The sequence below is a fragment of the Pocillopora damicornis genome, chromosome 10 (genome assembly GCF_964200805.1).
Source record: "Pocillopora damicornis chromosome 10, jaPocDami1.2, whole genome shotgun sequence".
Lineage (NCBI taxonomy): Eukaryota > Metazoa > Cnidaria > Anthozoa > Scleractinia > Pocilloporidae > Pocillopora > Pocillopora damicornis.
Window position 1 is genome coordinate 5881691 of NC_142679.1, and position 27385 is coordinate 5909075.

At 38.4% G+C, this 27385-nt stretch overlaps 2 protein-coding genes and 1 pseudogene across 6 annotated transcripts; 2 read left to right on the forward strand and 1 right to left on the reverse strand.

The window, feature by feature from the left end:
- The first annotated feature begins 2122 nt into the window (after positions 1-2122).
- LOC149038647 (uncharacterized) lies at positions 2123-6609 on the forward strand. 2 transcript variants are annotated; one of them, XR_016180087.1, is made up of 3 exons: positions 2123-2309; positions 5597-5760; positions 6321-6609. XR_016180087.1 is itself a non-coding variant. In XM_089183673.1 (3 exons), exons 1-3 carry the CDS (start codon positions 5320-5322, stop codon positions 6338-6340), a joined length of 306 nt encoding a protein of 101 aa, XP_089039799.1. In that variant the 5' UTR covers positions 5199-5319; the 3' UTR covers positions 6341-6609. The 2 variants fall into 2 exon arrangements, 1 of the variants encoding a protein (XP_089039799.1); XM_089183673.1 differs by lacking the exon at positions 2123-2309 and adding an exon at positions 5199-5441.
- A 3788-nt stretch (positions 6610-10397) lies between these two features.
- On the forward strand, positions 10398-23107 carry LOC113674671 (cysteine-rich motor neuron 1 protein). Of its 4 annotated transcripts, none has more exons than XM_089184569.1 (10): positions 10398-10621; positions 13489-13601; positions 17041-17427; positions 18220-18435; positions 19107-19176; positions 19761-19828; positions 20035-20238; positions 20588-20657; positions 21656-21720; positions 22401-23107. In XM_089184569.1, exons 3-10 carry the CDS (start codon positions 17067-17069, stop codon positions 22424-22426), a joined length of 1080 nt encoding a protein of 359 aa, XP_089040695.1. In that variant the 5' UTR covers positions 10398-10621; positions 13489-13601; positions 17041-17066; the 3' UTR covers positions 22427-23107. The 4 variants fall into 4 exon arrangements, with proteins under 4 accessions (XP_089040695.1, XP_089040693.1, XP_027046954.2 ...); XM_089184567.1 differs by having other exon boundaries at positions 10400-10621; positions 17055-17427; XM_027191153.2 differs by lacking the exon at positions 13489-13601 and having other exon boundaries at positions 10403-10621; positions 17055-17427.
- A 1695-nt stretch (positions 23108-24802) lies between these two features.
- LOC149038648 (uncharacterized) lies at positions 24803-26588 on the reverse strand (annotated as a pseudogene).
- Positions 26589-27385: the final 797 nt, after the last annotated feature.

Sequence of the window (27385 nt, forward strand, 5' to 3'; positions counted from 1 at the left end):
ACGCCAAACTAACTTAAAGTTTCTGAATTAAACTTAGAAATGATCAGAGATCCAGGTAGCTGTGTCATTAACAGACATATTTACGAACGAACGCGACATTTCCGTCATTCTGCCCTTCCGAGAACCCACCTCCGTTTTATAAGGGAATTAACAACTACAATTTTTTCGGCTGCTTATATCTATTTCCTGTTTACGGCATCAGACGTAAAATGGTATTTTACTCTGCTACCGTCAACTCAATTCAAGAATTTTAAAGAAATTCTATAAAACTTCTAGAATGTGGGCGTTTTCGAAGGTCTCAATAATCAACCGTTGCCTTAAAACGGAAAAATATTTCAGCGCAATAATTGAAAAATTTTAACCGTTAGTCATAAAAAAAGTTAACCGTAAACCTTTTCCTTTTTAAAACATTGGAAAGAATTAACTGTTAGTCATTAACTTGCCGATATTTTAATCGCTAGCAGTGAAAGTTATCACTTCATAGAGACCCTCGTATTCGCGTCATTCCACCCCCAAAAGTTAATTTTTGCTAATATCACTTCCGCTTACCTTGACTGCGCGCATAATCAAGTATTGCTAAATATTGCCTTACAAACAAAGGGACGGCTTTTTCCGATGGGTGTCGTGACAACAAAACCAAAATGCAAACAAAAACAGCCCATCAGAGGAGAGGAAAGTGTCGCTAGGAGCCGATGAAAACTCATATAAGTAAACGATCACGGGCGCGGGAAAACGCGGATAGTCATGATTGGTTTCTTGCTGCAGTGGTTATGGGGGTCGCACGAGTTTTCTGAACCAATCACGGAGTGCAGTAAAGCGAACCCTATAAAACCCAATTGGTTTAAAGAAATTTTATTCTCAATCTGACACTCTTTGAAAATAACTTCTGTAGTAGCATATGAACATCATACGTGGAATTTGAAGTGATTATAGGGTAGTTAACCCTTTAACTTTTGTGAGTGACCAAGACAGAATTTCTCCTTAATATATTTATACAATATTATGCAGACAAATGATGAGAATAAAGAAAAATATCAATTATGGGATTACAAATTGATCCGATACCAAATTCTCCAAGCTAGTTAATGAGAATCATTTTGGCAGACAGTAAGGAGAATTACTGTGTTGCGTTCTTCGGCAAAACACTTCACTCTCACAGTGGCTCTCTCCATCCAGGCTAGGACTAGAATTGGCGAATTGTCAGGAAAGCCTGTTAAAATTGCTGGGGGATAACCTTGCGATGGACTAGCACCCCAGCCAGGGGGAAGTAGTAATACTCCTAGTCGCTTCATACTATATGGAAACCGGGTGGGCGGGCCACTAGGCACGAGAACAGACTTTAACTCTACCTTTTAACAATAGCGGACGCTTCATAGCTGTCGGCAAAACCAAAAGCACTCGTCCAATGGATGATAAGTGCAATGATCAATTATTTCACGAAACATTGTGAAAGCTGCCCGTCTGCAAATTCTCCAACAGTGTGTATGGGACGAGCCTTCATTGACTTCATTGTAGCAGTCATTGTAGTGTTCGGTGTTACCCGCAGGATCTCGGAAGGTATTGTCTGTGATCCCGAGAAAAATTCCATTTAGGTTTTAAACGCCACTCCTTTTTAAAAGATGCGAGTGTCATTGTGATAATTCTTCGGTAATCTATAGCTCCTTGACTTCATTTCACGTGAGACACATAACTAAGCTTATCAGAGAGGTTTTGGAATTCTATAAGATGATTTTTATCTCAACAAACTCAAAATAAATACAACGGATAACTGTCAATAAAATGCGCATGCTGTTCTAAAAGTCGGTAAAAGCTTTTTAAACACCTCAATCTGCAGGATGTTTTTCACGGGTCATTTCCCCCGACCTTTGCGGAGGAAATTCTGTCTTACTGGAATTGCCATGAGAACAATGCACAACTCATAAAGAGTTCTTTTATATGAGATACGGAATGTTTTAAAGTGAACGCCTTGAATACCGCAGAAACTCGAATGAAAGAGTCGCTTAATTATTCAGTGAATATATCTCCCCACAATCACCAACAAATACGATAAAATTCCGGAGTCCTCCCCCTCAAATGAAACCAGACATTTTATCTATTACTTGTCTTCTAATCAGATCCTTTCATCCTGTGAGAATTATATTACACCGCATGATATGTTTTGATCAATTGAAAACGGTCTGGATCACAAATAACAGGAGAAATCTGTAATATTCCTTTAAACTGGATCGTTGTGAATCGACAAGAAGAGGATCTTCTATCTTTTAGAAGGGGCCAAGAGAAGTCCTAGCAAAGACGTGGACCGCAAGCAGGTCAGTTATAATTCTTGCCCTATTATTTTTAGCTAAAGCTGGATACGTGTCTTAAGAGTTTTCGTGAGGATGTTGTACGTTTCTGTCTTCGTGTTGAGTGTCCGAAGCCGGCCAACTTTGATTTAACGACGACGCAGTTCTAACGACTTTGCAGACTAAAAATAATTGTTTTCAAATAATTGTAACATCTAAAACTTGGCACAATCCTGTCAAGGCCGGGGGGGGGGGGGAGGTGAACGCGGGATATGCTATGTGGCTCCCTCGAGGACGAATTGAGGGAAAACGTCGTTCTGCAATCCGGTTGAGGGCAAGCTTTTGATGAACACTGGGTAGAAAATTTCGTTAGGGGAGCTGTTTCTCTCTCTCTCTAGGTGATCTTTTCATTAAATTATCTAACTCTACCTGAGTTTAGGGATCCAAGCTATCTTTAATGAGTTTTTGACAAAATCCCTGTGGGGTTAGAAATGCTCAGTTCGTCCCCCCCGTTCCGTTTTGCGGTCCTTCACAATTATTTATTTTTCGTCCCAAGTAAGACCCTAATTGTCGATCATAAACACAACAAAGGATAAGAAACTCTTTGGTACACGCATTAGTGTCATAAAACTAAATTTATGTATTTGATTTAAGACTTTATTAATCGTTTTCCCCGAGCAGAAATTTCAATCCGAGTTTTGTAAGAACATGCGAACGTAACTGCCTCTTTTATTGATTCAGGAATTTAAAAACCCTAAAAATGCTTGTAAGCAAGTGTAATTTCCGGATTTTAAGAACTTGAGCTAAATATTTCACATACTGCTTACTTGTTGGCGGTAATGGCATAGAAACTAGGGAGCTAATTGCGCTTTATATTTCTGAAGTTCCAGAAGATCTAAAAGTCTCATCATTTTTTGCAAATAGTATTAAAGTACAGAATTAAAAAGCAGATTTTTCATCGCAGATTACCAATCTGACTATGGGGATTGAAAAAAGCGATGAATTCCTATTTCACTCGATTCAGCCGATGAGTGTTTTGTTATATATTGTCGGCATCAACGTCTTTCTAGACTTTTCTCGTTGTGGCGAATGGAACAAATCGCTGATCTTTTGGGGGAGAATGAAAAGCTAGAACCCGTTGTCCTTCCTAACGTCGCCGCTTTCGACTCAAATGATTTAAGTTTTTCTTTTGATCTGAGAAACAATAGAACTGTCCTTGCTGGTCGCAAGGAGCATGAACACTTTTCCTTGTTCAGTCACGTCAGTCAAATCACTGATTTTTTTGGGGGAGAATGGAAAAAACCATTGTCCCTCCTAATATTGCCGCTTTCGACTCAAATTTAATAAAGTTTCCTTGTGTTTTTCTTTTAAGATTTTCTTTTGATCTGAGAATCAATAGAACTGTCCTCGCTGGTCGCAAGGTGCACGAACACCCCCACCCCTAAAGTGTCGGGGGGGGGGTGAGGGATGGGGTGGAGATTTTTAAGATAGCATGCTATCTGTGTTGCCAGGCTACAGCCACCTTAAATCATTGTAAAATTATGTTGATTCTGAGCTTACTTTACCGAATGATCTATTCGAACGGTCGCACATTGATTAAAATTCGAACTCGTTTAAAAACTACGGGTATCTCCATTAGACTGAGGAAAATTCGTTTGATGATATCACCGATCCAATTAACCAAACTGATCACTGGGAAACTCATGAATGAAAAGTGCAGGTGCCAACAAAATAGGGAAAAAAGTTTGGAGCCACGTTTTCATCATATATCCTTTGAACGCCATCTATGTCGGTGCATACTTTGCTAAAGAAGCTGTATTGAGTCACTGTTCAACAAATTGGGAGAGATATGATTAATTATGTGTTAAAGAGTTGGTTTCCGTTCAAACTGGGTATTCTATGAAGTATGTCTTTTGGTGTTGCGTATTTTTTGTACTCTGATTTTTTTGTCAAATGATAACAAAATAGCCACTGAGTAAGACTCCACAATCTTTAAAACAAAAAATCGCAGGGTCAAGAACATACTGACCTGGAGTTGAACACAGATTACGATAACAATTATGATGATAGAAAAGACCATTCCTTCTATCGGTGAGAGAAGCGTTCTCATTACATCACGTGAGGTTCGATTCGCATGAGCGCTTGGAGTGCTTCTCTGCACACGACCACAGAAAAAAAATTATGGCAGAGTTCACTATGGGAAATAACCAGATTTACTATGAACAGATTGAGAAATTCACAGACTGTGTCAGATGAAGAAAACAATAATGATAGGAAGTTTTCCAGCCTGGTGAGAGAGGGTGTGTGCGTGGGGGGGGGGGGGGGGTGTTTGTGTCCATCTACGCCTGTAGACTATTTATCTTAAAGGTTTCTTCTATACAAAAAGGTCTTATGAGTTAATTCCTATATGAAATTCCACCTGCTTTGGACAAACTTAGAACCCCCTGCCTTCAATCAACGACGCTGTAGTAACAAAATACTCACACTAATCAACTTTTTGAAGAAAGCAGATTTTCTTTGTTTTTTTCTTTTTCTATTTCCTCTTACGCAAAACAGTTTTTTTTACTCTGGACTCTCTTGGCAGCACAATTTCCTTCTTCGCCTGCCCTCGAGAGGCTGATTCGTTAGAAAAATTTTCGTTCGCTAATTTGTCCTCAACAATATTTTCCTTTCAGCTGTCGGAAGTTATAGCCATGTTTGGACAATATTGCAGTTCTATGCAATAATTGACCTTTTGCAGAGAGGGAACAGGGGCGGTCGAAGTTATTTTAAACACAGTGAAATTAATGCTCACTTTTCCCGTAGAATTGTACCACTCAGAATTGTTGTGACAAGTAAAATTGATTGGACGGAAGTCAAAATAATACTTATATGGCCTTTACCGGTAATGATCAGAAAATGCTTACATCATCATGCATGCGGAATCCACCTGTAAAAAAAGGTATAAAAAGCTGCTCCGAGCCAGACGTTGCATTATTTCAGTCGAAATCGGTGTGACCTGACACGAGCTGTACCGAAGTTGTCACAGTGACACAAAATGAAAGGAGTCATAATGTTTGTAACCTTTGTCGCCATTTTTTTCGTTCTGTTGGGAGTTGCATCGAGAGAGCGTGAAAATACATGGCTGTTACACTCTAAGGATGGTCTTACAAGAAGAAGGTGAGAATTCACTACGGTTGTGTAAGTCTCTCGTACACTTCTTGTACCAAACAGAGATTCAAAGATTCCGAATATTTAAGAGTTCAGTCTGAAAACTGAGGTTAATAGGCACCAGTATTTCAAATAACCGAGTGCTTTTACGGTTTGTGCTGCAGTTTGGCAGATGTGATATTGCAGAGGCCGTTTCTCAGGCGCGCAGAGAGATCAGCTGGAAGATTTAGACGTTGGTGGTGGTGTAGCCAAGACCCTCAACTTCCAGGTTGTGATAGAAAGATGAAACAAAAAAATGGTTCACGTGGAATTAATTTGAAACAATCAAGTAAGTCAGTCAAATTTCATCCTTGACTTAATGGCTAATTTGTTACTCTCTGAATCTATAATTAAGGGCTAATATGGACCTACCCAAAACGTGCTAGGAATCATTTGTGGGGGATTGCTAATTATTTTTGTAGGTGTTAAAATCTTTCTAGATTGAGATGAAATATAATTACAAATAATTTAAATCGCTGTTGAAAAAACGCAGCCCACGACTAACCCGATTAATAAATATTTCGTTGAGGTATGAAATCACGCATGCTGAACCACTGGGAAAGTGGACTTTGCGGACAAAATTTAAGAAATGACTGCACGGACTTTCCGGCATAAAATAAGAAATGACTGCATATTTGACATTCTAAAGAACAGCTCATACTTTGAAAGGATATTGAGTCATTTTTAAAGAGAATGAAAAAAAGAAAAATCAAGAATTCTATATATTTGACCGAGTTCAAGTATTTTCATTTTTTTTTTTTGGGTAAGAATTTATAAACAAGGTTTGTATTTTTAAAATGTTTTGGAAAGTATAACTTAAAATGTGATTTCTTTTTTCTCTTGACACAGAATCGCAGCTGCTGGACTGATTCGAAGTAATTTTCACAACTTCAGTCGATTCCATAAACATTAACACGCCACAAATGAAGCCAATTTGTAAAAGTATATGAACCGTATTATCGTTTTACAAATTTTAGCCGGATATTTTATTTATGCTGTCAAATGATATTTATTGGGCATATTGGGTAAATGTAGATATACGTATGAAGATAGATGTTCAATTTGTAACTATCAGCCGCTTACAAGACAAGCAGTACGGCTTAGGCTTCAGAGGCAATAAAAATTGTTGAATCAAAAAGTAGTTGTCATTAGTTGCTGTGATTTCCAGCCTCTTCGCTCAGAATTTTTATTCTGAAGGAAGAAATGGTTTATTCCTCATTGACAAAGCCGCCTAAGGCCTTTTTCTTGAAATTCCTGATAACTCCAAGGGCCTGGGGTCAAATTTTAAAATTTAAATCTTAAGAAGAGCGGAGTGACCCTTAGCTTTAAAACCAATTCATTCCGTCACAGTTCCAAATATTTCATCGTTTGAATTTTTTACAAATGTCGATATCTCGATTTTGAAGGAAAAACACAGCAAACAAAAGACACCTCTCCATGATCGGTAGCCACCGGAATTTTCCAGAAACGAGCTGCCTTGGTCTGTCCTACTGGGAAAACATTCTCTTGAGCTCTCTTACGTAATACGTAATGAGCTTTATTATCATCTTTATTATTGTTTTCTGAAACCAGGTAGCGATACAACAAATAAAAAACAAAAACCAAAATGTTGCTGGAAATATTTAAGCCGCTTACCTCTGGAGAACTTCCTCCGCAAATTTCGTGAGTGCGGAATTCTGAGAAATCCATTTCAGTTCAAATTTGGCTCTGCTGGTGGAAGATTATTAAATATATTTTCTCCATCTTCAGGGTGTAATGTTTACTAAATTTTTGAAAGAATTTTGATCTAAAACGAGCGCCGGAAGGTGGTTCACGCCAAACTAACTTAAAGTTTCTGAATTAAACTTAGAAATGATCAGACATCCAGGTAGCTGTGTCATTAACAGACATATTTACGAACGAATGCGACATTTCCGTCATTCTGCCCTTCCGAGAACCCACCTCCGTTTTATAAGGGAATTAACAACTACAATTTTTTCGGCTGCTTATATCTATTTCCTGTTTACGGCATCAGACGTAAAATGGTATTTTACTCTGCTACCGTCAACTCAATTCAAGAATTTTAAAGAAATTCTATAAAACTTCTAGAATGTGGGCGTTTTCGAAGGTCTCAATAATCAACCGTTGCCTTAAAACGGAAAAATATTTCAGCACAATAATTGAAAAATTTTAACCGTTAGTCATAAAAAAAGTTAACCGTAAACCTTTTCCTTTTTAAAACATTGGAAAGAATTAACTGTTAGTCATTAACTTGCCAATATTTTAATCGCTAGCAGTGAAAGTTATCACTTCATAGAGACCCTCGTATTCGCGTCATTCCACCCCCAAAAGTTAATTTTTGCTAATATCACTTCCGCTTACCTTCGCAGGAACAGAAAAAATGTCTTATCTTCTTAGTTTTGCTTGACACTTTTAATTTTTTTGCCGTAGGAATTCCGTTGTCGCAATTTGAATCATTATTACCTGCCTAAGCTGTTAACATTTACGTTGACGAAACTCGAAAATCCTGCTCAATTGCTGTCTTAAAGAGGATGAAAAAGCCCTTTGCAATTAAATTGAAGTAAACATGTGACAGGAAATGCTCTGTCGGATTTTTGCCAACTATCAAGTTTTTCATAGGGACGTCTGTGGTATAAGTCCGTATAAGATTGATACATGGATGTCTTGAGTGTGTTTTTTGGAACTCGTGTTTATACAGACAAAACTGGAAACCACAACTATTTATCATGTTAAGGTTGTTTCCTTACTCGGAACTGATTAGATCAAGTGACCACCACAAACCGTATAATATTAAGCCAAGCTTTAATAATTATTCGATCTAAAAGAAATACATTTATAATTCGCAATTAGAACAAACGCAAATCAAGTCTTTATCTTGTAACTAAATTCAAAAACTTCAATATAAACTTACTTCTGTGGCGGGTCGTTACAACAGTCTCACTTTACGGGTTAGCAGATTCTCCAGGTAAGCGGATTTAGAGACAGAAAAACGATAACAAAATAACTTCTTTCTCACTTCGATTCTGCTGAAAAACTGACTTAAACATAATAATCTAACGCTTTTAAATCAATCTATTGAATTAATGTCAATCACGATTCTTGTCATCGAATAAATCTGTCAACACGAGGCAACGCCTATTTATTAAACGAAACAAAGGTCACGGACATGTGCCGCTTTCTGACAAAGAAAAAGACGCACCGGATAGAGTCGTGGCAACAAGGAAGAGAACTGAAATGAAAACAATACAATCGTATATGGTTTTAGCAACACTCGCCGCTGTGAATCAATCAAAACATTTTTTCAAGTTGCGTTCGCAGAAACATGAAGAGGCGCCTTCATATTGCCTTTAACGTCAAGTCTCGAAAAATTACTTATTTGCTCAACTCAGTTACCCAGGTGTAAAAAGGAGCTAAAACGTATAAAGTAATAAAAATAATAGCAGAAAGAATGATGAACGATGGGTGTCGTGACAACAAAACCAAAATGCAAACAAAAACAGCCCATTAGAGGAGAGGAAAGTGTCGCTAGGAGCCGATGAAAACTCATATAAGTAAACGATCACGGGCGCGGGAAAACGCGGATAGTCATGATTGGTTTCTTGCTGCAGTGGTTATGGGGGTCGCACGAGTTTTCTGAACCAATCACGGAGTGCAGTAAAGCGAACCCTATAAAACCCAATTGGTTTAAAGAAATTTTATTCTCAATCTGACACTCTTTGAAAATAACTTCTGTAGTAGCATATGAACATCATACGTGGAATTTGAAGTGATTATAGGGTAGTTAACCCTTTAACTTTTGTGAGTGACCAAGACAGAATTTCTCCTTAATATATTTATACAATATTATGCAGACAAATGATGAGAATAAAGAAAAATATCAATTATGGGATTACAAATTGATCCGATACCAAATTCTCCAAGCTAGTTAATGAGAATCATTTTGGCAGACAGTAAGGAGAATTACTGTGTTGCGTTCTTCGGCAAAACACTTCACTCTCACAGGGACTCTCTCCATCCAGGCTAGGACTAGAATTGGCGAACTGTCAGGGAAGCCTGTTAAAATGCTGGGGGCTAACCTTGCGATGGACTAGCACCCCAGCCAGGGGAAAGTAGTAATACTCCTAGTCGCTTCATACTATATGGAAACCGGGTGGGCGAGCCACTAGGCACGAGAACAGACTTTAACTCTACCTTTTAACAATAGCGAACGCTTCATAGCTGTAGGCAAAACCAAAAGCAATCGTCCAATGGATGATAAGTACAATGATCAATTATTTCACGAAACATTGTGAAAGCTGCCCGTCTGCAAATCCTCAACAGTGTGTATGGGACGAGCCTTCATTGACTTCATTGTAGCAGTCATTGTAGTGTTCGGTGTTACCCGCAGAATCTCGGAAGGTATTGTCTGTGATCCCGAGAAAAATTCCATTTAGGTTTTAAACGCCACTCCTTTTTAAAAGATGCGAGTGTCATTGTGATAATTCTTCGGTAATCTATAGCTCCTTGACTTCATTTCACGTGAGACACATAACTAAGCTTATCAGAGAGGTTTTGGAATTCTATAAGATGATTTTTATCTCAACAAACTCAAAATAAATACAACGGATAACTGTCAATAAAATGCGCATGCTGTTCTAAAAGTCGGTAAAAGCTTTTTAAACACCTCAATCTGCAGGATGTTTTTCACGGGTCATTTCCCCCGACCTTTGCGGAGGAAATTCTGTCTTACTGGAATTGCCATGAGAACAATGCACAACTCATAAAGAGTTCTTTTATATGAGATACGGAATGTTTTAAAGTGAACGCCTTGAATACCGCAGAAACTCGAATGAAAGAGTCGCTTAATTATTCAGTGAATATATCTCCCCACAATCACCAACAAATACGATAAAATTCCGGAGTCCTCCCCCTCAAATGAAACCAGACATTTTATCTATTACTTGTCTTCTAATCAGATCCTTTCATCCTGTGAGAATTATATTACACCGCATGATATGTTTTGATCAATTGAAAACGGTCTGGATCACAAATAACAGGAGAAATCTGTAATATTCCTTTAAACTGGATCGTTGTGAATCGACAAGAAGAGGATCTTCTATCTTTTAGAAGGGGCCAAGAGAAGTCCTAGCAAAGACGTGGACCGCAAGCAGGTCAGTTATAATTCTTGCCCTATTATTTTTAGCTAAAGCTGGATACGTGTCTTAAGAGTTTTCGTGAGGATGTTGTACGTTTCTGTCTTCGTGTTGAGTGTCCGAAGCCGGCCAACTTTGATTTAACGACGACGCAGTTCTAACGACTTTGCAGACTAAAAATAATTGTTTTCAAATAATTGTAACATCTAAAACTTGGCACAATCCTGTCAAGGCCGGGGGGAGAGGTGAACACGGGATATGCTATGTGGCTCCCTCGAGGACGAATTGAGGGAAAACGTCGTTCTGCAATCCGGTTGAGGGCAAGCTTTTGATGAACACTGGGTAGAAAATTTCGTTAGGGGAGCTGTTTCTCTCTCTCTCTAGGTGATCTTTTCATTAAATTATCTAACTTTACCTGAGTTTAGGGATCCAAGCTATCTTTAATGAGTTTTTGACAAAATCCCTGTGGGGTTAGAAATGCTCAGTTCGTCCCCCCCGTTCCGTTTTGCGGTCCTTCACAATTATTTATTTTTCGTCCCAAGTAAGACCCTAATCGTCGATCATAAGCACAACAAAGGATAAGAAACTCTTTGGTACACGCATTAGTGTCATAAAACTAAATTTATGTATTTGATTTAAGACTTTATTAATCGTTTTCCCCGAGCAGAAATTTCAATCCGAGTTTTGTAAGAACATGCGAACGTAACTGCCTCTTTTATTGATTCAGGAATTTAAAAACCCTAAAAATGCTTGTAAGCAATTGTAATTTCCGGATTTTAAGAACTTGAGCTAAATATTTCACATACTGCTTACTTGTTGGCGGTAATGGCATAGAAACTAGGGAGCTAATTGCGCTTTATATTTCTGAAGTTCCAGAAGATCTAAAAGTCTCATCATTTTTTGCAAATAGTATTAAAGTACAGAATTAAAAAGCAGATTTTTCATCGCAGATTACCAATCTGACTATGGGGATTGAAAAAAGCGATGAATTCCTATTTCACTCGATTCAGCCTATGAATGTTTTTTTATATATTATATATATATATATATATATATATATATATATATATATATATATATATATATATATATATAACTAACTGCAGACAGTACTGTTTCGGCCTTCTGGGCCTCATCAGTGCAGTGCTGATGCTAGGATGGGGGTAAGACCATATAGCCACCCCAAGTGATCTCACATATGTGGGATCATCTAAGCCATGCCAGAGTGCTCAAACTAGAAAAACTAGTGAGCATATATATATATATATATTTTGTTATATATTGTCGGTATCAACGACTTTCTTGACTTTTCTCGTTGTGGCGAATGGAATAAATCGCTGATCTTTTGGGGGAGAATGAAAAGCTAGAACCCGTTATCCTCCAAATTTAATTTAATAATGTTTTAAGTTTTTCTTTTGATCTGAGAAACAATAGAACTGTCCTTGCTGGTCGCAAGGTGCATGAACACTTTTCCTTGTTCAGTCACGTCAGTCAAATCACTGATTTTTTTGGGGGAGAATGGAAAAAACCTGATATCACCGATCCAATTAACCAAACTGATCACTGGGAAACTCATGAATGAAAAGTGCAGGTGCCAACAAAACAGGGAAAAAAGTTTGGAGCCACGTTTTCATCATATATCCTTTGAACGCCATCTATGTCGGTGCATACTTTGCTAAAGAAGCTGTATTGAGTCACTGTTCAACAAATTGGGAGAGATATGATTAATTATGTGTTAAAGAGTTGGTTTCCGTTCAAACTGGGTATTCTATGAAGTATGTCTTTTGGTCGTGCGTATTTTTTGTACTCTGATTTTTTTTGTCAAATGATAACAAAATAGCCACTGAGTAAGACTCCACAATCTTTAAAAACAAAAAATCGCAGGGTCAAGAACATATTGACGTGGAGTTGAACACAGATTACGATAACAATTATGATGATAGAAAAGACCATTCCTTCTATCGGTGAGAGAAGCGTTCTCATTACATCACGTGAGGTTCGATTCGCATGAGCGCTTAGAATGCTTCTCTGCACACGACCACAGAAAAAAAATTATGGCAGAGTTCACTATGGGAAATAACCAGGTTTACCATGAACAGATTGAGAAATTCACAGACTGTGTCAGATGAAGAAAACAATAATGATAGGAAGTTTTCCAGCCTGGTGAGAGAGAGTGTGTGCGTGGGGAGGGGGGGGGGGGGAGTTACCAAAGTTAAGGTTTGGGATCAATATCAGTATCTGGGCAACTGCCCACCTACCCCTCCCCTAACTCAACAACAGTCAATTGACAACAAGTTAAGGTTAATGTTGGTCTAGGGGAGGGGTAGGTGGGCAGTTGCCCAGATACTGATATTGATCCAAGGTTTGTACGAAATGCTCCACCCTGGGGTCCAGACCCTTATCACACTTTTCTATATCGTATTCAACAGGGAATCAACTTTTCTTGGGGGTTGAAAATCCCCACACTTGAGGTCGTGACAAAGAATGGGCTAGGGATGAGGGTTGCCAGGTTACCAGGTTGCAAGTGACCCTTCCTTTGTTGTCTCTCTCGAGAAAGGAATAATTTCTAGTGCTGAAATACTCGGGTAGACCTCCCTTTTCTTGGTAAAGAATCGTGCTTGCGCCTTAACTTTCATCCACATAATTATCTCAATAAAAAAGACATCACATCCTATTTTACGCTTATGACTGTCATCCTTCTATGTGCATGTAAATGAGCCTTCTTAGCCTCTCTCTTGAGGGAAAATTCTCTAGTTTTAAGTAATTATGTTGTCGAGGCCAGGAAAACTAAGGTATACTCCATGAAGTGCTGTTACCGTGACAAAACATTATCAATTATTGATCGCTTGTAATCAATTTCATTAATTAACTTTATTACTTTTCAGGTCAGTTTTTGCATGTGTTTTACAAGTGCACACGTAGTTATTCAGTTTGCTAACTAGCTTGAAGGGTTACACGAAAGTCAGAGGTCAATGTTCACTGGAAACCTGTGACAGAAGTAAGTTCTTACCATTAGGTTTGAGCCGTAGATTCATTGCCTATTTCTTATAAAATCTATGTTATAAATTCTTGAATGTTTCTTAATTAAACTCCATATAATTGTGTATTTCAGATCATATAATTTCTACGCATTAACTTGTCTTATTGCTTATTTAATTGACAGTTTCCTGGCGTGAATATATCCGTATTTTGTCAATTTTGTAACGGCACGAGTACAAAATGATAACATGTACGAGAAAGAGAGCTATGTCGGAGCAAGCGAAGTCGGACAACATTTTTTAGCGTACATGCAATAATTTGGTAAACAGTTACCCAAGACATAGAAACCTTCCATCGTGTTTTTCTGTTTCAACTTGCAACGTTTGTCCCCCAAAGAAGCTCTGGTTTACGATTAAAATATATTTACGAAAGGTGGTTTAATTTCCGGAAGAGGTATTCAGAACTGCTTCTATTTCCAACACCCAAATCTTTGAAGAACAAAATTTTTTAAAAATTTTTTTTGCTGCATGTTCTCGACAAGATAACTATAAACTTGAAACTTGAAACAAAACATCTGAGCTTTTATTTCCTCATTAACAAATAATTGGGATACAACTTGAACACGGATAGACCAGACCTTAAGACAAGACCTTCAGTCATGTTAGGTAAAGTTAAAGTGAATTAATTTTCAGAAATAAGAGTACAGCTTTTATATCTCGTCGACGAGACGCATCTTTAAAGAGGAAAAACGTTACTCTATGAAGGCCACACACACACATGAATACTTCCACATTGTCATATAATGTTGTTTATCATATAACGAACTCAGAACTGATAAGATCTCACGGTGTTCACCATTTGCTTATTTCAGTCGGATTATAACATGCCATCTGGAGAAACATGCTTAGCAATCAAAATTTCAAATTTCACATTTTCAATGATTCCTTCCTGTCATTAAGAGAGAACTAACTGTCAATAAGAAGATACCTATATTTATGCCTATATTTACGTATGTGGTAGGTGGTGACAAACAAGGTTACAATTTGAAAGGAGTTTTCTTCTAGAGCATACTTTGTGTTCCAGACGTGTGGAAGATAGATTTTTAGAATACTCTCTCCTTAAAAAAAAGCCGCTTTAACCTCTTGACCAATTCAATATAATGTTACAGCCGTGGTAAAATATACAAAACATAGCTCAGACACATCTCCAAAGAAAGGAGGAGGCGAATTTGGTCAGCGATTTCAGTTCACGAAAAAGTCCCATGAAGAAAATCTAAACGTGTTCGTTGATCAGGTGAGGCTGTCTGTAATCAAGTGGGTTCAATTCAGCTCTGCTTAACATAGAAAAAGCGTTTCGTTTGAGTATTTCATGTTGTTGTTCTTTTTTAACCACTTAATCATCGCATAATCGGATAGAAATGGACGATAAGAGGATGGACTTTGCGTCGATAGATTACAACTAGCAAATTTCTAAAGCGTCAGCAAGAAAATGAGAAAAGAAATCTGCGATCTGCACCAGCCTTGTGGGGTGTACAGACTTCAACATCTTGGCATGAAAATGAATTGAGCCATTCAGCATTTTGTTCGGTTAGTGTCCTTCCGATTAAGTTTCGAAGGGAGAGGATATACCACAGAACTTACATCTATCGCCGTAAAAGTGTCCATAGATAATGAGCAAAGTTCTGAATGCAAACTAAAGCTTCGTTGGTCGAACTATTGTTTTGCTGCTACTGACAGATTCTTGAATAGTTTCTCTCATAAAAAAAAGGCTGAGAATTGAATTTCCAACACTTAAAGTTTCATTTCATTATTTGGGGAGATCTGTTTACAATATATTTGTTATTTTGGTTCCATTTCTCTTCTTCTTTTACTTAGGACTTTAGAGATATAAGAATGCATTCTCAATGTTTAAAGTGTTTCTATATTTCCCTTGGTGGAATGAAAAACGGCGAGCTTTGATAATCGTTCGCATATTTCTTGCTTAAAAAAAACTTCCTCCCAAAAATTTATAGTATAAAAAAAATTACGTGTTAAAATCTGGCATAGATGTTTTTGTACTTCGGTGAATTCGTTGGGTTCTTTCATTTAGAAAATGTGTTCTTGTAAACGATTATTTGTCCTTTGAGTTATAATTAAAAAAGAATCTGATAGCTTGCTTGTTTTGATGCATTCTGAGCGGCATGTGGTTTGATATCGAGCGTTTTTTTCCTTTGGCGGAATAATATGGGGCTTTTATTTCAAAGATACACGTTCTTATTTTTCCTTAATGCAACTAATGAAGAAAGGTGCTGTTCTCTGATATTCATTTAATCTTGGCTTTTGGTATTAATTTTTGTCTGATCATGCAATGGAAGGTAGAGTACTTTTCTGCTCACTGCAGAGAGCATGAGCGGTCTGATCGACGGATTTTTCAAAAAGTACCAGTTTAAGGATGCGAAAGATTTCAATGTAATGCAACGAAGAAAAGTACAGTTTAAGGATGCGAAAGATTTCAATGTAATGTAACGAAGAAAAGTACAGTTTAAAGATGCGAAAGATTTCAATATAATGTAACTAAGAAATGTCACGGTTTTGTTTAATTAAGCATTAAGTGCAATCCAGATGGCATGCATAGTAATCATTTTAATGTCATGGGAACACGCTGGGCTATGCTTTTACTTCCAGCTACTAGCACATCAGTGCGTTTGTGGGCTACCACAGTCTTGAAGGGAAAAAAAACACTTTTGTCTGTAAACTGAGCTTATGATATCCTAAACGGCTATTTGGCGTTCCAGTCGATTTTTCCCTTAAGATGTCTATACAGGAGATCCTCAATTACTGAGTCGAATGAGCCTTTTAATTTTCGTTTGAAATCTCTAGAAGCTTCACATCGTAACCGTACCTTACACATACTTGTGTCGTGCGCATAATTTGCTCGTCTTTCTTACTTCCTCAAAATGCAACGTCAATGACTTCGGGAGATGTTCGTCTGTAGCAGGACTTAATAACAATGGCGATTTTTGAAATATTTGCTGTAAATGATCATAAAAGAGAAGAGTTGGTTTGGGAAAATAGCGAAAAATTTTAACTAAACTAGACTCGTATTTACTTTCACTCCGGCTTTCTGTTGGAAAGAAACGATGAGATTTGCGTTTGTGCTTCTCTCAATTAACATCAGCTGGCTCAGTTGATATAGCTTGTTTCTCGATGAAAGGTTCACTCATAAATGTTCGTTCACAAAGAGATCTCTCATAAGGTTCGCGGACCAACCCGTTCCAAAAACGCTCGACATCTTTTAGTGTGGGTCTACCGCGAACGCTGTGTGCATATTTATACACAGTATCTGTGCTGATTTTGCACCGAAAAAACTACTTTCTTCCGCCATTACACCATGCCATGTGCTCATCAGTCAAAACGTCACACATGTGTGTTAAGGACTTGACTGCGATTTGCGGCTTTCACCATTTTAATACTGAATAGTTTATCCTTCTTAGATCCACGTTGCCATGGAAAAATTATATTCATTCGCATCGGCATTGTTGGTGGTATTTCTGTCGTGCACTACAGCACAGAGTCCGCTTCCAGTTCTCTCAGACTGTAGTCCTTGCTGGTGTGACAGCGCAGGAAACTGTCCCGACCCTCGGGAAGTATGCCCCGAGATACTTAACTGCAATACAGGGGTGGTGAAAGATAAGTGTGGCTGTTGTTACGTTTGTTTAAAGTCAATCGGAGAAATGTGCAAAAGAGAGCCATACCAAAAGGATGAGGAAAGATGCGACCGGGGACTGCAATGTCTACCGGGTGAAGACACGTGGAAATGCGAAGATTTTAAACCAGAGAACCTTAAAATCAGCAGATGTGAAAAGAGTAAGGCGATCACCTTCATTATCTTGTGGTTTTATACTCTATGCAAAACCAGTGAAGGTGTTGAGATACAATTTTTGAAGCACCGAAGTTTGCGGCACTCTTTGCACACTTCCACCTTAAATCATGCGAATTTTAATTTGAACGACTTTTTTCCGGGACAGATTCTGTCGTATGGAAAAGGTCGATAAAAAAATTAGTACAGGTGATCACATGATTTAGAGTGGAATTTTGTAAAGATAAGTGAGAGTGAGTTTTTCAGACCAAACCAAAATGGACAAGGCTGTAGGGCGAAGGCAGTTTGAAGTAAGAAAAATCTAGAAGTGCTTGTTCATACCAAATTACCTGAGGAATCATGAGCCAAAAAATTAAACCAATTAAATTTTGATAGCATTCATTCAACTAATTGGTTGAAAAAGATTACTACGTTTGTCAAACATAAACTTTCATAATATTATTATTTAAAAGTCATTAAACTATCGACTTGGAAAGAGCACATTTTTAATTTAATCGCACTGGCGTTCCAAATTTGCAGTCGTGTTATAAATTTGCACCCATGTTACATGAAAACTGCACCCTTCTCTAATCATTCAAGGACTGAGTAGTTTTTTCATTTACGGATATTATTATCCAAAATAACACGCAGACTGATAATCGATTTCTCGCAGCGTTCTGTCCCCACATCTTGTTAAAGTGAGAGTCCCCACATCTTGTTAAAGCGAGAGTCGCTTGGTGTTTCGTTAAGACTTTGTACCCATTAAACACTGTCATATTTTTTTTTATAATTGATATCAGTGGGCAAAGACCGATGTTATGACCTGGTCACAAGGAAATCCTATCGAACTGGAGAAATTTGGATCCGAGGAGATTTCACTTGCACAGCGTGTGAATGTGAAAGTAGTGGTCAGTTATACTGCTGGTCGATAAAATGTAACGTTCCACGCTGCAAGGACCCTGTTCGAGTCGAGGGAAGATGCTGCGAGTTCTGCTTAGACAGCGACGCCAAAAAGGGTAATTAAAAATAACATTATGTAATTTGAAAGAGAACATCAGTTTATATTCTCTTGGTTATTTGTGATAAGACTACCAAATGAACTTTATACTTATACCACCACAAGTAAGAGATCTTTAGTTTGTGGATGCGGGGGGGGGGGGGGGGAGTGGGAGGTACAAGAACCGCCCATGCTTTTGAACCCCAAGTGTTTCACGATAACCAAGGCGTGTTTGATTTTACTTTTGCATCTGATTGGTCGAGAGGGTGCATGCGGGTTTTATAGACCAATAACAGAGCTAAATAAAAAAAAATAATTAATGGCAGTCTTGGATTTCTCTCGACACTCAATTCACCAATACTTGCTCGGAGACTTCAAATTGCTCAAATCCTGACATGTTGACCTTTTGGAGCCATGTCTTGCAACTTAGGAATAGTTTTAAAAATTGTAGATCACGCACCACCAACGTTCAAACCCAAGTCAAGGATCTCGATTCATAGAGACACTCTATTCAAGATACTGAAAAATGAAATGTCATACTCTGTTGAAGATTCAAGACCCTTGAAAATATATACCATTGGGTGGTACAAGTATCACTCCGCCCGATACTTTTCTTAGCTAAGCTGGTTGCTATTTACTTTTTGCCATTTGTTAATAGTAGCTAAATGGCCTGAGGATTTTTCTTCCTAGTGTGCCATTTCAATGGGAAGACGTTCTTTCAGAGTGAAATCATTGTGTTACAAGACCGCAAGACAATTTGGTAAGTAAAGAATTCATAAAATTCATAAGGCTTGCTGCGGGTTTGCGGCTTTTTAAGCTTCTTTACTTAACTCAGTGATCCACAACAGAAAGAAATCATCCTGATCTAGGTAAAATGAAACGCAATGTCAATATGCCGAATAATTTATTGCGCCAGAACGCGTCAAAGGTCTGCACAATTTCACGAAACGCCACTGAGTAGCAAGAACTTGAGGGATTATCAATATGCTACTTACAAGGTCAGGTAACATGAGTACATGTGCGTATCTCCGATTTCTATAGCGCAAAGTGACTTGAAGTGTGTTAAATTCACTCCTTCCAAATGAGAGGCTTGTCCATTACAGGTGCTCCTTAGCTCTCTGTCGAGTTCTCCCGACAGTTTCTCTGGTACTAATTCATACTCCTAGGTGGAGAGTGAGGTGTCGTGCCGATCCGGAGTCCATGTCACTTCAAAAACATTGTCTTTCTATTTTCGTGCGATAAAAAACCTCGACTCACGCAATATTAACATACCTTGTCGAGTGAACCGCATAAAAACTACGTGCCACTTCAAAAGTATTCGGCAAATTCTTGTTTTTGTTTCAGCCAGTGTCAAAAGTCTCGAGGTTGGGTATGTGAAGAGGGCATTAAACGAAATATGCAACCACTTAACGGTAAGTTGCGCTGGGAGATTTCAATCCCACCAAACTACAACCAATTTTGTGTAAAAAATAATTCTGCCCTCACTTTATGCAATTTTGCGTTTAAAAATATTCTGCCCTCTAATCGTTTAAGCCAACCCACGTCACGTTACACCACGCTACGGCAACAGCATTTTTTCCCCTAAAGTTTCCTCATAAAAGTTATTCATATCACACAGAGTCACCGCAGTGTGTTGATCCACTGTCCAGAAGAGTCTTCAAGAAGGGTGAAATGTGGAGATTAAGTGAATGTGCTCACTGCATTTGTGGAGAATCCAACACAGGCAGCTGTTCCGTAGTGCGCTGTCCTACACCAAGGTGTAATGACCCTTTTAAGATAAAAGGGATATGCTGTCCAGCGTGTCCACAGGACTACCAAGAAGGTTGGCTACTGTGCGTTTTACTTTCTCATGTAAAACTGTGATTAGAGATAGGTCAGTAAAAAACGTTTTTCCATTTACCTCACGCGTCTTGTCACACAATAAGGTTCTATTCTGTGATTAAAGTTCTCTGCATTCGTGACCAGTCTTAAAACTGGTGCTTTTATTTCAATTGCAGCGCTGATTTGGGCGCTAATTTTCTCCCTAAATGGCCCGAGCATCCTGCTCGTTTTAGTCAGCAGTTAACACATAGGTGATAGGAGATAGAAATAATGCTTACCGATGGACCGACGTACGCCCGCTACAATAGTCAACACGTGATATGATTTATTGCTTTCTTGTTATTACCTAGTTTGTCACTTTGAGGGAAAAAAATACTTCCGTGGTGAACTTATAGTTCTACCTGACAGATGCACGTCGTGGTAAGTTGGTCTCTGACTGAAATGTACTCTTTATGCCACAGAATATTGCTAGACGTTGTGATAAAAGTGACGTAAGTCAGTTAAGGGTTATCAGTCGTTCCGCACTACGGTCGAATCGCACTCAGTCTCTTCGTGCCCAGCGTGGTCGATTCGTACTAAGTCAGTTGAGTCGTTTCGTACCCATACTAATACTAATACGGTATGTATGTCCATGTAAGGTATGTTAAAATAAGAATAGAATAAACAAAAAAAACGACAAAAAACATTATCATTGATAACCAAAACGAGGAGAAAAAAACCACACACAAACTTTTATCGATAAGAAAGTCGCATGCATAAACAATAGACTGTTTCGAGATGAATATGAAATCGATTTTCGCAGTAATGAACATTACTTGAGCAGCGGTGAAAATAAGGCCTGAAAAATTAAAATTTAGGCCTACACGGGATATGAACCCATGACCTCTGCGATACCGGTGCAGTGCTCTACCAACTAAGCTAACAAGCCAATTGGGAGCTGGTTATTATGTTAATTCCAAATAAACCCGTGAAGTGATAAATAAACGACTGTGAATAACTGAAAATCATCTATGAATAATTGATTCATCTATGAATATGAAAGCGGTCTTCGCAGTAGTGAAAATAAGGCTGTTCCATTTAAAGTATCACACCTACGCCTTTCACTAGGCAAAAATTCAGTTGCCTCTTTTCTTAAGGAGGTCGTATGAAAACACAGCAGAATTTTGCGTGTATCACTCGCTTGACTCTTACCTCACTCGTTTGCGTGTAGGGTATTTCGAAGAACTGCATGTATATTGGGACGATTAAGAATAGAGTAATGGTTTGGGCACGAATCAACTCAGACTGAGCCCTAATCGACTGAATTTGGATGCGACACGACTGGGTATGAAACGACTGTGGGTACGAAACGACTGGATACCATGCTACTGGGGTCAATAGTCTCGATATATGATTTCATTTACCTTCATTTTAAACAGTACATGCGTAAACTCCCAATGGCAGTGCTCATCTTGGAGGTGTTCGTTTACGAAGATGATAAAAGGTACGTAGGTCACTGGTTTATGTTTCGCACCATGCACATCTCATCTCCTATTCATTTGCATACGATCGAACTTATATCTACAGCTGTTGTAGAAACCGATCTCCTAGCCCCAGTCCGCGCGGCTATTCATGTAAGTTTGACTTTCGCGCGGATCATGCAAATAAAAGGTGCGAGCTCGAGTTAAAATGTAATCGCAGGTAACGTTCTTATGCCAGCCGTATTCCAAAATCGTCGGGTAAATCGCCCTTTCGTCTAGTGTCTTGTATTTCTTATGTAATTAGAATTTCGTACTACGTTATTCGTATTTTCTATTTTATTCCAATCTTCCATTCTTAATGCATTATGTTCATAATACTTTACTTATAAACCCCCTGGCAATGCCTGTAAATAGAAGAGTTCGGTTGAGTCTTCACCCCCGTTCAGGAAATTAAACTCCTCTTAAATTTATTGCTGGTGCGTGTTATAGCTGTAGAGCCCCAAAACTATCATGGCAAACTGAAGAAAAAAAAATTGTGATGGTTGGGGTTCGAATCAGTTGATTATAGTTGAATGAAAATGCTTTTTAAGGAGAATGACACAACTTTGGGTTTGCAAAAAGTTAGGGTCAACCGAAATCTATTTAGTATGATGATATCTTTCGGCGACGCTAACTATCCTCAAATGTCGTCTTTCTTTTGTAGAACCCTTAGCCATGAGACGAGACTAGGCCTCCGGAGTTCAGCTATAGCTTTTCAGCGCCCCTGGAAAGGTTCATTTCAGTTATATGATCCATTCCAGATGGAAGGACGTCGACAGGCAATGCCGTGAGATAATTCAAAATTGCGATGCTCCGCTAACTTTGCGGTGCATTCCCTTTTTAACCGGAAATAATGCATAAGTTCTCGCCGGAACTATATTAATATCACTGAGAGGACGTATGCAAAAATATCTCAATTTGCTTTACGTTTGATTTGCAATTCAAATTAAATTTGAAACTTTTCTGACAATTAAGGAAACATTTTTCCCCTCTGGGAATAAAATATAGATTTAGAGCTTTAGGCTCTTTTAATTCACGGTATGGTATTTCCTTAAAAAGAGGAAAAGAAAACTTTGTTTTTAGGTGAAGCCATAATGAGAAGCTCCCTAGTTCACATTTTTACACAAAAATTTTAATTGATGACCAGGAAAGTCGTGATCATGTCTGGATCGAGAAGGGGTGTACATTTTGACACTGGTAGGAAGTTTGTTGCAAACTTACAAAGTCTTAAAGTTATGAGTCAATTCAATTTGTTCATATTTTATTCTATAGTCTTATTAGAAAAAATAAGAAAACAACTGAGACAATTAATCAGGCAAATGAATAATACTTGCGCCAAAGGTCAATAAAGTTTAGCTTTTGTTCCACAAACTCAAACTTCCCTGTGTGGCTTAATGCTCCATTAATAGAGGTTGGCCTGAGTTTTGTAGTGGATTATTCAGGTTGATGTTGCCGACAGGAGCTGTAGCTGAATTTTGTTTCGAGGCGCTTTTCGATCGACTGTCGTAGAGCTAGAGGGAAATTACAGCCGATCTACTGGCAACTGGCTAACTAAACGAAACCCACTAAAAGCACGGGAAAACGCGGGTGACTAAGTCGTAAATTGGCATCTGACTGGTCCAGAGGATGGCTGAGTTTTAATCAAGCGACGCGCAATGCTATTTGTACACAGAGTTAAATGAAAAGCAATCTGAGAAAACCATATAACCGGACTGAATTTAAAGCAAAGATCTCAAATTCAATAAACTTGTGAGTGTACGAGTTACAAGCTTTTGAGGACAAACATTCGTTATAATAATCTCAACGTTAAGGTCAAACTGAAGACAACAGCAAGGACACCAACTAAAAGCGCGGGAGAACGTGGGTGACTCAAGTCTCAAGTTGGCATCTGATTGTTCAAGAGAATGGTGCGAATTTTGACCAAGTGATGCGCATTGCTTTGTGAGCAGAGTTGAATGAAAAGCAATCTGTGCAATGCTTCAGATCTGAATTTTCAGCAATATCTCAAACTCAGAAAAATTTACAAGCTTTTTGAGACAAACATTTCGTGAAGAGGTTTGTACCAATTCATCGAGAGGTGTAAGGTCGTGCTAAGTCTGCAAATTATGTCCTGTCGTGGAGCTTGTGGTCTTTGGAGAAAACGCGGCTCACCGTATTGAATTGTAATCCTCGCAGTCGCAAAAAACTATTTTCATTTATTTAAGTCCATTTGTCTAAGGTGAAACCTTTTTAAGGCAAGAAGCCATTTCAAGTATTTCAAATTAAAGCTTTCCGAGAAACGTGCATATTTTCAAATATGCCAATAATCAAATTGCATGCTTTGTTGAACAGAATGAGGAAAACACGTACTACTGAAGGCTGCTCGGAAGGATTTCATGGACGAATTGTGATGTGACGAAAGTCCTCACCGGGAAAATTTATTTGATTGTTTTCAAAAGTCTCCCTCCGCCGCGCCAAGATTTGTAAGAATTCAGGAAATGAGGTACTTCATTGTTGTTAGTGTTACTACTATACAATAATAAGGAACCTGAATCTTGTAAATCTGGAGATATGTTTTTGCAAAGTAATGCCACATCTAACTACCTTTCAAATTCTCGCGAAAGTAACTTCCAGCGAAAAGAAATTATCTGTCGCAGTACTTTCCATATAAGATCAAACGACGGTACACCGTGGCACCATTAACGTAGCATAATAGAGAAGGCAAAGAAAGATGTCATTCGTTCAGTCACTGGTAGGGTACCGAGGAAAATCTGAGTCTGCCTAGAGAGATTGAACCCCAGACGTTATCATTATTCGTAATCTTATGCCCTAACACTGAGCTAATAAGTAATGTCCTCAGTAGTTCTGTCAGGCTAGGACATTACAAGGTTCACTGATATGTCACATCTGCCCAGCAGGCTGCCTGGATCAGCAATGTTGTGAATGGCACAGCTCAAGAAACATGGTAAAATACAGAAAGGTGTCATTTGTTTTGTTACAAGTGTGGCACAAGACATATAAGATCTCTATGATACTGATCTAGTCAAATTTTTAATCTTTACAGTGCAAATAAACTTTGTAAGCAAGTTACATTTCCTGCAGGAATTTATTTTTGGTGCAACTTGAGTTTTGGAAGAATTTATCACTTGATGCATTGTAAACTTAGCTGTTGCAGTACAATGATTCAATTAAGAGAGATTCATAAGAATTAATAAAATGTAGAGCCCACTGATCAGAAGCCACTGTTTCCAACCAGTTGGAGTTCAAATTTTGTCTGCAACACAGCTTTCAACCTTTGAGGTGACATCAGATTGAACAAAACATCATCAATCAACAAGTCTGTTGGTGTAAATTCATGACATTCGCGTGGTTATCTCAATGAATAACTCAACTTTTTACAATCCCTATCACATAAGCTTTGCTTGCTAGGAAGAGCAATAAATAATATGAAGTTGACATGAAGAAAGAAATCTAATTCTGAAAACAAGATTGTAAGCCAGGACCTTCTGATACTCTACCAGCTGAAATAAGGGGCTGAGAAGATATACTAGGTTTGTATGAGACATGAATCCTATTCAATCCAAGGAGTATCAAGATATATAGAATATTGGAAATTTTCTGAACTGTTAAACTGAGATGTCTGACAATGGCATAAAAGATTAAATCTGATTTCTAACTGTATGAATCAATTTTGCTCTGTGAACAAGAGCAGGGAATGTAAAAAAAAATTGATTTCCTCAAGCTGTCATTTAACTGTCTTTTACAATTAAATACACGAAAAGAAAAAACATCTCTATGAAGCAAATTACTGTATGCCGTCAATATGCAACTTAGATTCTGGATGTAAGTCTACGTGAATGAACAAAAACAAGAACAAGAACCCGTAGTCGAGAACATTCAGCAAAAAAGTTGGATATGGATATGGATTGGCAATGTGTTTCTTATCCCACAAATGGTATTGCCAAGATGGACCCCTGAACTGGATAATGGAAAGCGCACCTCTTTGAAGGACACGCCTTATCTTTGCAACATGTTCGAAACCTTTTCCCAACAGCGGATCTTCAATAGCTTTTGTAATCTCAAACGGGTACTTTTCAAACCTTCCCTGGAGAGTTCAGGTTTTTCCATCGAATCATCCGTGCCGGGCGAATCCTCTGTTCCTTCCGAGCCCACTGGAGTGACCATTTCGTTCGGTCCCTGCTGAAATAACTGAAATATTTACCAGGGCCACGGCTCCGGAGTTGTAGCGGCCTTTGTGATGGCTCCAGGTCATTCTATCATCACCTTAAATTGACTCAAATTGATTGATTGATTTGCTTCCTCATTGCCTCTCGATAAGGCCTGCAGTTGTACTGAGATGTTGGGATTCTTCAGAATATTGTTCCATGATGGAGAACTTTACCGCATTTATCTTCAGTTTCAAGAACCGAGCTAAGGAAACTGGGATTCCCTTTTCCGAAAGGCTCTTGAAATAATATTCTGCCTCGTTTGAAGTGCGAGTTCTTGGCCTTCCTGTATCACTGAGTCGCGTTGTTCAGTTCTCGCGCCAGTCGATGATCTGCAACACGTTTTTCATGGTTGCATGGCAACCAAACTCTATTCACTGGAAAACAAACCGCAGAAGGATTTCCGGTCGAAGTCAGCTTTTATGCTTTGGTGGCTGAATTGGAGTTTTTTTCCATTCTATGACAAGCTTGGCAGTATGAAAATTCCCTGAAATGCACATAGTCTTTCTTGCCTCTAACTTCTGTATGAAGCCTTATTAAAACTAAAGATTGATGAGTTTTGAATCATGCTTCCGACAGAACTTGACCCTTTTACCCTTCTCGTGAAGGTATGCCGACAACACTCGGTTGTAGAAGTTTCCAAACATGATCAGCTCACGTAATATCGAACCGGAGAGCCACAGTTTTCTGATATTGTGATCTAATTTTATCGCTCTGGTTTCAGTGAGTGTCACGTACCTTGTTTGAGGAACTATCACGATTGATCACGATTGCCCTCACAACACGGAAATACGACACATTTTTAAAATTACTCACGATACGGATTTAGGAAATGAGAAATAAATGCCAATTAATAACGTGAAAGTAGAAAAATCTGCGATGAAAAAATTTTATTCAAGGCAAAAGCGAAATATCCCGACCTTAACTTTTATTTACGTCCTAGATTCTTGTCGAGCAATTGAATTAGCAAGTGAGTAGATTCCAATTCACTGAACACGAAATATCTCCTTCATAATTTACACATGAAAAAGCAAGTGAGACATTTTTTACATTTGGAAAACGAAAGACAAAACCATTGGTAGTTTGTACCCTAAGGGAAACATAAACTGGGATAATGAAATTCACCTTAGGTAATTTAAACACTTTTTCTAAACAGCATGGGAGGAAGACCAGTCCCAATTAAAATCTCCAATTTTAAAATTGAAAATATTATTTATAATTTTGCACCGCGGGAAGCGGAAAGGAGGCACGCGCGAAAAGAGAATAATTGAGTTGTTTGGTTAATTGCATTTTATACACGTTGGTTTGCGAGATGACATCCAGTCTATGTAGATAACTTTAGATCACACAGGAAGTGAACGAACAATATTTGCACGTCTTAGCGCGGTCTATTGTCTAAAGGGCTTGAAATGAGGAAGAAATGTGCTCACGTGATTTGAGGAAT